The 13378-nt window shown below is 28.7% G+C and overlaps 2 protein-coding genes across 3 annotated transcripts; one reads left to right on the forward strand and one right to left on the reverse strand.

Moving 5' to 3' along the window:
- Positions 1–3696: 3696 nt before the first annotated feature.
- On the forward strand, positions 3697–6580 carry LOC108456233 (S-type anion channel SLAH3-like). Of its 2 annotated transcripts, XM_053021066.1 has the most exons (7): positions 3711–4046; positions 4173–4289; positions 4375–4447; positions 4532–4821; positions 4908–5678; positions 5777–5808; positions 5896–6580. In XM_053021066.1, the coding sequence occupies exons 2-7, from the start codon at positions 4185–4187 to the stop codon at positions 6272–6274; spliced, it is 1650 nt and encodes a 549-aa protein (XP_052877026.1). In that variant the 5' UTR covers positions 3711–4046; positions 4173–4184; the 3' UTR covers positions 6275–6580. The 2 variants fall into 2 exon arrangements, with proteins under 2 accessions (XP_017610321.1, XP_052877026.1); XM_017754832.2 differs by having other exon boundaries at positions 3697–4046; positions 4375–4821.
- A 3565-nt stretch (positions 6581–10145) lies between these two features.
- LOC108456413 (probable membrane-associated kinase regulator 6) lies at positions 10146–11462 on the reverse strand. Its single transcript, XM_017755002.2, has 2 exons — positions 10723–11462; positions 10146–10380 (listed from the first exon to the last, which is right to left on the reverse strand). Exons 1-2 carry the CDS (start codon positions 11333–11335, stop codon positions 10373–10375), a joined length of 621 nt encoding a protein of 206 aa, XP_017610491.1. The 5' UTR covers positions 11336–11462; the 3' UTR covers positions 10146–10372.
- Positions 11463–13378: the final 1916 nt, after the last annotated feature.

Genomic DNA, 13378 nt, shown 5'->3' on the forward strand with positions numbered 1-13378 from the left:
TTTTACCAATCTTGAGTAGTTTTTGTGTCAGTTGGTTCAACCATTTTGTTCGTACCGTTATATTGATCAATTCTCAACCCATTTGATTTGGTCTTATTTCAGTAACACTAGTCACATCATCAGATATTGACAAAATTCAAGTTTAGGACCAAAATATATATAGTTGTCAAGTTCAATGATGAAAATGGACCTAATTGAATTTAGGGGCAAAAATTAATATTATCCCTAATAAAAAAAAATCAAGTTGCTTGGCCTTGATCTGCCCATTCAAATTGCATCCAACTCATTCTACTTAAAAAAAAAATAGATAAATTAATATCTATACATTAGATAAAAGAAAAATTAATTATTTTATTAAAAGTTCCACAAACTAAAAACTTGTCCCTATATGTAAGAATGAGGTAATACACTACATGCAATTTTCTTATTATTCTATTAATCATATCTATTTTTAATAATATAAATAAATAAAATTTTTAATAAAAAATTAACTTACTCTTTAATTTAATATACAAAATTAATTTACTTATTTTTGAATAAAAATTATATTTAAACCTTCAGTACATATACGTATATAATACTTTTACCAAATTCTGCGACGTTTGTGTTAATGTCGTTGTCTTGTGTTAGGTCTTGTTGTTTTGTCTACTGATTACGTAATCGTATTTTAGGTCCTTCCGATAAGCGACCAATAGCAGTAGTCCTTTTTTTAGGTCTTATGTCAACTGATTTGGAATAAAAGACTGAGTAATTGCGAATTACGTGGAGGTCCATTTCTTGATCCTGTTCAACTCAACTAGTGGTCTATATTGTTGAATTTGAATAAATAATTTTTAATTGTTTATTTTATTTTCAGATAAGTTGAATTGCTCCGATTTATAATATAATATGAAAAAAAGGCTTGTCCAAGGTGCAAGTCCAACTTACAGTCCAATTGACCTAAATTACAGCCAAATACAAAAAAGAAAAGGAATTACAATACATTTTATTATTGTTTTATTGCACTTTAAAAATATTTGGTATTATTTTAAATTTATTTTACCGGCAGTGAATAAAATAATAATGTAAATACACAAATATTAATATCTATTAATTAAAAAATTGTATTTCTTTTTTTTTCCACATATTTGAAATTTTTACACTTATTCACAAGTCAGTCCGAGATTCGATAAGGGATTTTTATTACAAGTCAACCAGACCTAACTCAAATTAGATTTAAATAATAAAAATATTTTAAATTTAAATTTAATTATAAAAATATAGAAATAATTATGTTGATAAGTATAGTAAGAGAATTTTACCTCAAGTCAGCTTCCCCATTCAAAAGCTGATGATGTTTTTTAAGTTGATGTAGATTATAATATTTGGAAACGAACCCTTGAAAGGGAAGGAGTTAATTAGTGATACAAGTCCAAAGCAGATATTGTGGTTAGGCTTATAAATAGCCAGATTGTAGATGGGCAAGCTTTACAAATTACAAGTCGGATAGCCATATTAATCAATTTAATGATAACCATCTATATTGGGTTTTAGCATTTTCTTCACTAATGGGCTTTACAATTTAGATTCTTCCTCTGTTAAAAATTAATATAAGTTTTATATAGAGGAAATAAAATTGATTCGATTTAAAAAAATTAATTTTTTTTAAATTTTAGGTTAATTGAATTAAGTTATTTGAATTTAATTTGAGTTTCAAGTTCGAGTCGAGTTGAATTTCACAATTTGAATAATTGAATAATTAAAATAACATATTGGTGTAAATAACCTTTTGGTCATTGTCTAACTTTAAAAACAAGCAAATTAGTCTCTCTCTCAACAAAATTACAAAAAAAAAATTCAAAATAATTTTCAAAATTCAAAATATCTATAAAATTTCAAAATTTATATTTTAAAAATATATAGAAAAGGTTAAAATTTTAAATAATTACAAAATAATAATTTTGGACCTAATTCATGACCCAAAATTATCATACTCAAGTAACTTTTTATTATTATTATTTTGCTTTGAATTTTTTTTCAAATATCGTAGTTTTAAATTTATGTGCTCAGTTATACTGTAACAATATTTTTATTTAATATGTTTAATTTTTTAATTTAACCCGAATAATTTCACTCGATTTAACTCGATTCAAATTTCATTTCATTAAACTCGATTAAAAAAATTATCTTTTTACTTATTTACATCAACATCAAATTACAAAATCAATTTAGTCAGCTATGAAGAAAGAACAATTAAATTATTCAATTCTCTAATACAGGGATTTAATTATAGTGCAGGGTATTATAATTGAACATCAAATTTGCTTGATCATCTTTTGATATTATTTTGAAGACATGATTTTGTTGTTATACAATCATTTCAAGCATGGACCACAACATTATATTTATTTGGTTAATAAATGTTTTTATTTTTATTCTCATATTTATTGCATTCTCTTAAGAAAAATAGTTAATTTAGTTATACTTAATTTTTATGACAAAAAAGAAGAAGCAATAAACCAAACAAATATTATTATTTCAGCAACTTTGTCCTCTTTTTTTTTCCTAAAAAACAAATGTCTTTAAAAAGCATCAAGAGATATTAATGGCTGCTAAAAGGAAAAAATCCACTTTTTATTATTAAAATTTTTCTGCCTCCCTACCTCTGGAAATAGAATGTTTGGCTTGTTTTTATTTTAAATCCCAACCCTCGAAAATTTCATAATTTTATTTTAAAATATTATTCAATTTAAATTAAAATTTTTATATATTTGTCTTAAAAACAATATTTTCATAATTTTTATATATTAATATAGGAAGAATATTTAATGCACTATCTATATATATAAGTTTCATGCACTATCAAGATAAGTAATAATATGTCACATCATCATTAAATAAAACAAAAATAGTGAAAGATTTATAAATAAATACTAATAATTTTATTTAAATAGAATTAAATAATAGTTAAGTATAAATAAATGCTAAAGCCTTGAAACCTAAAATGAGACCCTAGACTCTTAAACCCAAAATCTTAAAATCGAGAGTTTGTAATATTTATTTATAATAGTTACGATTAATGTTTAATTATGCTTAAATAAAATTGTTAGTATTTATTTACAACTCTTCCATATTTTTGTTTAATTTAATAATGACATGTCATGTTATTATTAATTAGTGATGCATCAAATATTATTCCTATATTTAGTTGGTCAATCGATATTTTTATTTTTAAGGATAAATATCAAATTTATACATAAATTTTGGTCCAATGTGTAATTTGATACATAAACTTTAATTTAATGTAATTGTATACACTTAAAGAAATGAGTATATATATTTATATTGAATTAATATAATTGTTTGTATAGATTAATTTGATAATGTTGTCGGTGATTTGTGAAAATAGAATTAAATTAAGATTTCATATACCAAATTACATAAAATTAAAATTTACGTATAATATTACACATTAAATCAAAATTAATATATAAATTTAATATTTATCCATTATTTTTACTCCACGGACAAAAAGTTAATTTAGTTCAACCTAATTTTTTATGACAAAAAAAGCAATAAACCAACCAAACAAAATGATTTCAGCAACTTTGTCTTTTTTTTTTCTAAGAAAAAAATTGTCCTAAAAACATGAATGGCAACAACAAAATTAGAGTGAATTTAAAAAGATACTAAAAGATAAAACCCACTTTTGAATCCCAACCTACAAAATATTGTCCACTATAACTCGAAAATCTCGTAATTTTATTTCTAAATATTGTTCATTTTAAAATCGAAAAATTTTACCCATTTATCTTAAAAATAACTTTTTCATAATTTATATATATTAATATATATCAAACCGGATTCTCAAAATTTTTCCGACATGGGATTGGGATGTCCCATTCTTAATTTATTTTTTCAGAGCACGTCCATTTCTTTTAGTTATAAATGGTCGTGTTCTAAGTTTTTCTGCAACTCATCTCCTCCATTAGAACTCTCTTTTGGAGCTTCCTTCGTTCGTTTCCTTTTTCCTGCATTACCAAGTGGAAGCATCTGGGTTTTTCGAGGTTTGAAAATTGTTCTTCATCATCCTCTTTCTTTCTTTCTTTCTTTTTTTTTTTTTACAAAGCTTTAAGAAAATGGCGCCGTTATTCTTGACTTTATTCTAAGCGAATTTTTTTAAAACATTTCAGGTGCATTTCAATATGAATCAAGATGAACAACGGGATTATTTTGAGTTGCAGGAACCGGAATACCCAGAAACAGTTCCATCGGTTCTTAAACATAAATATTCAAAACAAGTCGTTTTAGTAAGTTTTTAATGTCATTTTAGCAAATTTTCTTTTCTTACTTTCTGCTTGGTTACAAGGAAAAAAAATTATTGTTATGTAACAGGAAAGTGAAACATCTGGTTTGTCGAACACAATTAGTGCTATGCAATCTATTTCAATCAGCATGCCATCGGCAGGTAACAAGATTATTACCGTTGTTGATGAAAATGCACAAGGTTTTAGCATTAATGGAGTTGGCGATGATTCTTGTCCGCCATTAGAGACACTCGGTAACAATGCCGAGCCGAAAGCGGTCATGTTTCTGTCTCGGCCGATGTCGAAAGGATCGAGTATCAGTGAGGCGGATAACGATAGTCAAAGGTTCAAGGATAAAAACTTTGATTCTTTCAAAACATGGTCCGGAAAACTAGAAAGACAGATAACGAGTTTAAGCGGAAGGTCTCGGAAATTCGATTCGGAAGAAGAGTCTACGCAAAATCCCGAGAATGAACCCTTGCCAGTTGATCGATACTTTGATGCATTGGAAGGACCAGAGTTGGAAACCTTGAGGGTATGTATCATATTTATGTGGTTGTAACGTAACATTACGGTCTTTGTTTTCGCGGTTTTGATTCGATATATTGTTTGTTTCGACAGTCTACAGAGGAGATTGTGCTACCGGACGACAAAACTTGGCCTTTCCTCCTTCGGTTTCCGATATCTTCGTTCGGTATTTGTCTTGGAGTAGGCAGCCAATCTGTAATGTGGAAAGCCTTGGCCTCTACTATATCAACAAGGTTTCTTCACATAAGCTTGACAGCAAATCTCATCCTATGGTGGATAGCTGTGGCACTAGTCGCCGTTGTTTCTTCGATATACTTATTGAAAGTGATATTATACTTCGAAGCCGTTCGTCGTGAGTATTACCATCCGATCAGGGTCAACTTTTTCTTTGCCCCTTGGATATCGCTTTTGTTCTTATCTCTTGGACTGCCACCTTCGGTCTCATCGAACTTGCCTGAGCCTCTTTGGTACATTCTTATGACACCAATATTGTGTTTGGAGCTTAAAATCTACGGACAGTGGATGTCGGGTGGTCAAAGGAGGCTTTCGAAAGTGGCTAACCCTTCGAACCATCTCGCAATCGTCGGGAACTTTGTTGGGGCATTGTTGGGTGCATCAATGGGGCTTAAAGAAGGGCCTATATTTTTCTTTGCTGTTGGACTGGCTCATTATTTAGTCCTTTTTGTAACACTTTATCAAAGGCTTCCAACAAATGAAACACTCCCAAAAGAGCTCCATCCTGTATTCTTCCTTTTTGTTGCAGCACCGAGTGTTGCTTCGATGGCATGGGCTAAAATCCGAGGCTCCTTCGATTACGGATCACGGATAGCTTACTTCATTGCCTTGTTCCTTTATTTCTCCCTGGTTAGCTTTCTTGCACCTTAAGTAACATAAAAAACAACAATGACTTGTGTTGCACAGATACTAGACTGAAACCGTAATGTTCATACGATGTTTTGCAGGCGGTTCGGGTTAACTTTTTCCGAGGATTCAAGTATGTAAACCACAACCCCTTCTATATATATATCCATATAAACAACCTCTAAGTATGTAAATTGATTCTAATTCCCTCGATTTACAGATTCTCGTTGGCTTGGTGGGCATACACATTCCCGATGACCGGTGCCGCCATCGCGACCATGCGATACTCAAGCGTGGTGACGAATGTATTAACTCAAACTCTCGCCGTCATACTCTCTCTTGTTGCTACACTCACAGTAACATCCCTTCTCGTAACGACTATGCTGCACGCATTTGTCCTACGGGACCTCTTCCCTAATGACGTTGCCATTGCCATTAGCGACCGAAAACCGAAACATCATAGGAAGTGGTTTCATATCCGACACGGAGGGTCAGAATGGAGTAAAGACATCGAAACATTCTTGAAATTCGCAAACACCAGCAACAACGATATAGAAGCTGCCTTAAATATATCCAATGACGAAGCTAAACGAGTGTAAAAAGCTTCATACATGGATCACTACGATCGGCTCTTGTGTTTCAACCTTTAACAGGTTCTTGCCAAGTTTGTTTTCCCCATTTTACTTTGTTTAATCTTCAACAGAGAAAAGGGTTTAGGAATGTGTAAAATCTTGCCGAGTTGTAAATTGCAGTATATATATATATGAGACATGTTGATGCATTCAAGTTTGGCAAAACATAAAGGAACCACCTTTGTGCTAAACCAGTGCAGCTTGATGTTAACAATGTGCCAAATAATGTCCTGTTTTTGCTGACTGGCTTTATGGTCAGGCTTGATCATGAAATACTTTTTCTTTTTATATTTCGGACCGATCCGAGACTTGAGTAAATACTAAACACAAAAGTTGTTAGTATAATTTGGGTTTGGTCTGAAACTGATCTTGCTCGTGGATAGGTCTAGTCGAGAGGCTAGTTATTAAGTTTAGATTCCTTTATGTTCATTAACTACAATAAAGCATATAGGGGCCTCATCCAACTTTGAGCAATGATACGTGTGGTGAGCAGATCAACTCCTTTCGGAAAAGATTTCAAAGTGTTGTTTATTTGGATCAGTAGACTCTTCAATAGGTTGGTACTGTTTTCAGATTGAGGTGATATTGTCTTTCAATTCTGTTGAAAGTTGGGGTTTACAACGTAGGAAAACCTTGTTAAATTGAGCTGTGCATCCTACTAACGGAACACGCGTATAGTAAGGTTTGAACCCTTACTCCTTATATGGCTTCTGAGGGTACATATGCTATCACTTGATGTCTTATAACGGAGAACGGTTTAAATTAGATTTGATCATGAGTTATGGCACTTGACTCAAAAAGTGAGAGAGTTTGGGCAAAAAAATAAGACCCGTTTTTTTGCTTTTTACTGTTTTCAATGTTTTTGTTGTTATTTTGTCACTGTTTTGGTGTCGTTTCGTTATTATATTGCTAGTATTTTGCTGTTTTGTTTAGATATTGTATAATTGCTGTTTTATTATTTTATTGTTTAGTATATTTGATGTATTATATTTTTTAAATTTATTTTTATATAAAAATAATAATATAAAAAAATTAATAAGGCAGGCTGGGTTCAAGTTTTAGCATTTTATCCGAGTTGAGTTTAGGTAAATTTTAAGTTTCAGCCCGAATTTAAAAAATGGACCTAAAATTCTATTAATGCCCAATCCAACCCATGATCACTCTAGATCGAACCCTACCAAACGCATGATGCTCATGATCACTCTAGATCGAACCCTACCAAAAACATGATGCTCACATTCTCTTGATAGTTTGATTTGACGAGACTCTTTTACTCTATAAACCCCACTTCTAACACTTATCCTCTCAACAAAGTTAGTAAACAAAAATCCGGCTCGCCTCAATATGAGTACCAACTCGTAAAAGGGTTCATTAGCCCAACAGCATATTTAGATGAAAGTTGGATACGTTCCATATTGGTTAAATTATGATTTGGTTCTTCACTATGCTAAAATTTGGGAATTAGTTCCTATATTTTAATTTGACATGCTTTTATCCCTTTTTTTTTCTTAATTTTATTAACCCAGATAGTTATGAAGTTAATTATTCAAGTTAAAATGTTGAAGTTGATTTTTCTATAATAAAAATCTATTTCAACTTATCATGGTGACATTGGTTTAAAATTTTCATTGCAATAGTAATTTTAAGAAAAATTCACAATATTTTAAATCATAATTCTTCTCAAATTATAGTTAATGATGTTAACTTTCTATATAACTAATGATATTAAAAAAAAGTAAAGAGACCAAATTATATTAAATTAAAATGCAAAAATCTCAAATTATCATACAAAGAAGGACCAAAACCATAATTCTTCTCATCTTGGACCCTATGGCCTAGGGACCAGAAGCTCCTTGGTCTTTTTTTAACACATGTTTTTAAGGGGACTATATAATGGTGTCAACTTATTTAAAATTTAATCGATAAAAAAGTAATTGGTTAGATTGATAAGTTTATATAAAATTTGGAAATGTCTAAAATGGGATTTAAAATTTAATCGATAAAAAATAATTGGTTAGATTGATAAGTTTATATATAATTTGGAAATGTTTAAAATGTGATTTTATTATAGTAGAATCCCATGGGACCCTTTTGATCAAGCTACCTTAGAAATTTTAAACTCTAAATCAATGGCTATGATTAAAAGTTTAAAATGAGGAAACTGTAGCCTTTAATCAAGCCACATATTTTTTTCTCTGGAGATTAATTTTTATTTATTTCTTTATTGTTGAAATTGATTAAATTGGTTAAAAAAATAAATTCACGTTTTTAATTCAAATCCTATTTAACATATTTTTTCTCATTTTTTTTATTTTAACTATAATTTAAAAATATTTCACAAAACCTCAATATAATAGAATATTTAAAAGACACCATGGTAGCATGATACCAAAGAATGATTTTATTCCCATAATATCTGCAATTTTTGGTTCAATTTTTATTTACATTAGGTATTGTAAGAGATATTCAAAAGATTTGACTTTGGAATTTTAGCCATTTATAATTTTCCTTTTCCTAAATTCTGATTTTTTGGTACTAAAAGAAGATTTTGTGGGATTAAACAAAGTATAAAAGTTAAGTAATAATAATTATAATTATTTAAGGTAGCTTACAATGTGGAGGAGAAATTGAGTTAGCTCCCATGTTCCCAACGGTACGTTGGCTTTTCGCATCTCCTTATTTAATTAAATTATCACTTTACAGAAATAAAGGAGAGGATTCCTTACAAGTTGTTGTTACCTGTTAGTCTTGAGAAAGACCAACAAAATTTCAAAAATACCATTTCCTTCCATAATTAGGTGTGATAAGTTTTGAATCCTTCTTTATAATTTGAGTCGATTTTTGTTTTTATATTAAATTTAAAAAATTAGATTTATTTTAATAAAATAAATTTTATTTTATGGCTTTTGAATATTATTTTGTAGAATTTTAAAATTCTATCCATAAATATTTCTAAATTGATAATAAATTTTCAAGTAAATAAATTAATCCGTAATTTTTATATGGAATTTTTGAGAAATAAATTTTATAGCAATTTTAAGTTATTTTCGTTATTTTAAATATAAAATATTTATTTTTATATTGTAAAAATAAAATTACTTATAAATTAAAGGCACCATACATCATACATCTCCAAACTATGACCTTTAAGTAAATTGGTCCTCAAACTTTAAAACATTCTAATTACAATCCCAAACTATTAATGATATATCAATCAAGTCCTTTCGTTATTAAAATCGTTTATTTGACCATTAAATGACATGTAGAATATCATGTAGCTAAATTTAAAATGAAAATTTTAAAGAAATAAACCATTGTCACATAACTTTTAAAAGTAAAAACTAAAAATAAAATAAAACTGAAAAAATGAAAATAATTTTTTTGTAAAAGTTTCAAAAATATCAAAACTAAGATTTTAAAACATCTATTTTTACGATATTCATTTTTTCTTAAAATTTTCATTTTAAATTATGTCACATAAGAACTGATATGTTATTTAACAGTTAAATTAACTATTTTAGTAACAAAAGGACCTAATCTATATAACTTTATAGTTTAGGAATGTAATTAGAATGATTTAAAGTTTAAAGATCAATTCATAATTTGGGGATGTTTGAGGCAATTAACTCTAAATTAAATAAAAATAGAACTTGATTCATTACAGTAAGTACCTTTTTTTTTAATTTGTATTCCATAAACTATCAAAATATTTTGATTTAGATTAATTTTCAATTTTTCAATTTTCTTCATTTAAAAATATCGATAATTATATAAAATTTGAGAATAATTAAACCGATAAAAATCAGTTCAATTAATACAAAAAATCAATGTAAGACAATTGAGAATAAGGAAAGAAAATATATAAATGATAATTCAAGTATATAATTGTATGAATCATACAAGGTTTAGGCTTGGATTCATAGCCAACCATTTACAAAGCTTTTTAATTTCCCAGAAAAGAAAAGATGGAAAAGGACAAATAACAAGTAGGCAGATACCCTTCATGACACCACCTATTTTCCACTCTTCCGATGTGGGATTGAAATAGATAATTGCATCCCGCACTCATTTTCCTGAAAACGAAATACACGAAAAACAATATCAGCACACCGAGGTAAAGTTTTTTTTTTTCGAGATGAGAATTAAATTATATATTTTGATAAGAATTAGAATGTAATTGTATCATTACATTAATATTTATAATTTTTAAAAGAATTAAATTAAAATATATAATTAATTATTTTTTAACTTATAATTTTATAAAATTTAAAAGTAAAAAAATGGTATTTATTCATTTTAGGGGAGCCTTAGCGACTGCCCGCCCTCCCTTAATGCTGTTTTGTCAATAACACGATTCGAATCCAAAAATTTCACCAACGGAAACAAAAATAATAAACAAAAAAAATTCAACATACCGTTTGATTGTTTGCAATGAAGAACCGCTTCGTAAATCGAGTTTTCGGAATCAAATGACTTTCGCCACTCATTATATACAACACTCACTCCAACAACGGTTTCGACTTTTTTACTTGTGTTGAACCTTCTAATTCTTCTACATAACGTTATAAGAAAACCCAAGTACTTCAAAAACATTCTCTTGGACAATCTTATACGATACTTCCTCAAACAAACAAGGCAATTCGGTTTACTATCTGGAATCAGTTCATGTCGAACTGATCTTTCCCCTGTCGGAGATGACCCGGAAACCTCTTTGTATGCTTCCATTTTCAAAGGGTTAACAAAGAACGGCGCAATATAACCATTGGAAAAGAGGTCATCGGCATGAACAAGGGCGAGAGCTGAAGAAGGAGGTTGTGGGATCGGAAAATCGAACATAAAATCTTGAGGATTCGAAAAGAATCTCTTAGAAGGTGGCATTGTTGGGTCCATTTCAATGAAAGAAGCTGTTTCATCACATGATGCACTATCAAATGAAGCTCTATCTAAACTATCTAATGAAGGTCTTAGGTTAACTAACCAACTATATGAAAAGCTTTCGATGGAGATGATGGGTTGAGCAGTTTCCATGGCTTCTTACACTCTATTAAATGATGCAAGAAAACCAGAACAAAAAATGATATGGAGTTTTGTATTGTAAGGGAAAAAGCACAACAATGTGACCAACAACAAAAGGTCACATCTTAATATATATGTATATATATACACATTTATAAATATAATGTCTTCACCCCTAATAATTAAAAAGAGAAAAGGTGAGGCCCCCATCAGCATTCATGCTGCATTGTTGCATCAACCCTTTTATTCCACACTTCCTTTTTTTAGGTTAAATTTTGCTTTTAGTCCTTGTACTATACATAAGTTTTAATTTGATCAATTTTTATCCTTGGACTTTTCGAATTGGTCAATTTTAATTCTAATCTAAATAGTAGCAGTTAAATACATTTGGTTAAATTATGTTCTTAGACTTGTACTATACATAAAGTTCTAGATTTAATCCACGTTTTTCAATTTGATCATTCTTAGTTCTTATATTTTTCAAAATTTAAAATTTTAGTATTCACACAAACGATACACGTTAAGTTCATTTATTGATTTTTTTATGAGTAATATGTGGTAACAGCAAACTGAAATGACATTAAACATGTCATAATATGTTTTCCGCCCAAGATTTTAGAAATATCATAACTTAGCTATTTGGTCAATATTGAAATTTTAAAATAAAAAAAAACTAAATAAAACTAAATAAAAGTCTAAGGAACACATGCATAACTTACTCATAGTATAAGGACTAACAACAGAATTTAACCCTTCTTTTAACTAAGTAAAATTATATTGCAATAAAAGCCAAGGGTCTTCATTATTTATAAAATTCTACCTAAACAACTGATCAATTCTTATGTCATTAGTCAAAATTGTTGATTTCACACAGCATGCTTTTGTTTAATTATCGGATGGTCACAAATTTTTGTCTTTAAATAATATATTTAATTGAGATTAGCACCGCCAATTTTGAAAGGATGGCTGTATCACCGGTTTGATGCTTACATCCTAACTGCTCAATTGTTAATGACTCATGGTCCAACTTAAAGGATAAAATGCCTTTTCTATACCACAAAATTAAATAAAAGAAACTATGGATGGTCACAATTTGTATGTTGGAAGCTTCTCTGCATTTTTCTTAATTTAAAATGTTTGTTTTCTTTTTTAAAGGGTAAATATTGAAATTATAAATTAATTTTGATCTAACACGTAATATTATATAAATAGATTTTGATTTTGTGCAATTTATGCATGAGATTTTGGTTTAATTTGTATATACATATGAATCACAATTCAAATTTTATGTGTATGATTGCATCAAATTGAAATTCATGTATCAAATTACATATTGAAATATAGATATAAAAATATCAAATTTGATATTTATCCCTTTTTATTTTTCATTTTTTCTTAAAATAGTTGTCCTTGATGCATTGATTTGATGCATATACGAAGATAGATACTGAAAATATGATTTTACAATGATTTTTTATGCATGAAAATTTTAAAATTGAATATATTTGTATCAAACATGTACTCCTATTAAAAAAAAGGTAAAATATGTCATAAGTTTTATACTCTTCACAAAATTAAAATCTAACTCATATACTTTTATTTTCAAAATTCAAAATTCAGGTCAAATTGCTAACATTATTAAATTTGAAAATTAAATTTGTTTGTGTGACATTTTGAAATAAAAGAAATGCTCACTTGGTAGTTATGTAACTAAAAAATGATATTATAATAAACTTAAATTTAACAAAATAATTTTACATTACAAGCAGTTGGATCGTAATTGAAATTTGAAAAGGAGTGATTAAATTTCCAGAAATAAAAACCTAGAGACTAAATTTCAAATTTATAAAAACCATAAGGACTTATGACAAATTTTTAACCTAAAAATAGAAGTAATTAACTAATTATAAATTATTTGGAGAAAAGAAAAAATAAAATAGCAGACAAAAGGGTCGGGGACATGTCGGAGAATGAAATGGACATTGACCTAGATTTCTGGGCTAAAAGCCCAACGGAGAAAGTGACTTTGAAACCAACGGGTCCCAACCATGTATC

This window comes from Gossypium arboreum, chromosome 11 (assembly GCF_025698485.1).
Source record: "Gossypium arboreum isolate Shixiya-1 chromosome 11, ASM2569848v2, whole genome shotgun sequence".
Taxonomy (NCBI): Eukaryota; Viridiplantae; Streptophyta; class Magnoliopsida; order Malvales; family Malvaceae; genus Gossypium; species Gossypium arboreum.

What these genes read in the sequence shown, in the direction of transcription:
- LOC108456233 (XM_017754832.2), top strand. Translation starts at nt 4,185, where the DNA reads ATGAATCAAGATGAACAACGGGATTATTTTGAGTTGCAGGAACCGGAA. An exon ending in CAGAGTTGGAAACCTTGAGG is followed by an intron (nt 4,822 to 4,907) that starts GTATGTATCATA and finishes TTGTTTCGACAG; the next exon opens with TCTACAGAGGAGATTGTGCT. An exon ending in AACTTTTTCCGAGGATTCAA is followed by an intron (nt 5,809 to 5,895) that starts GTATGTAAACCA and finishes CTCGATTTACAG; the next exon opens with ATTCTCGTTGGCTTGGTGGG.
- LOC108456413 (XM_017755002.2), bottom strand. Translation starts at nt 11,335, where the DNA reads ATGGAAACTGCTCAACCCATCATCTCCATCGAAAGCTTTTCATATAGT.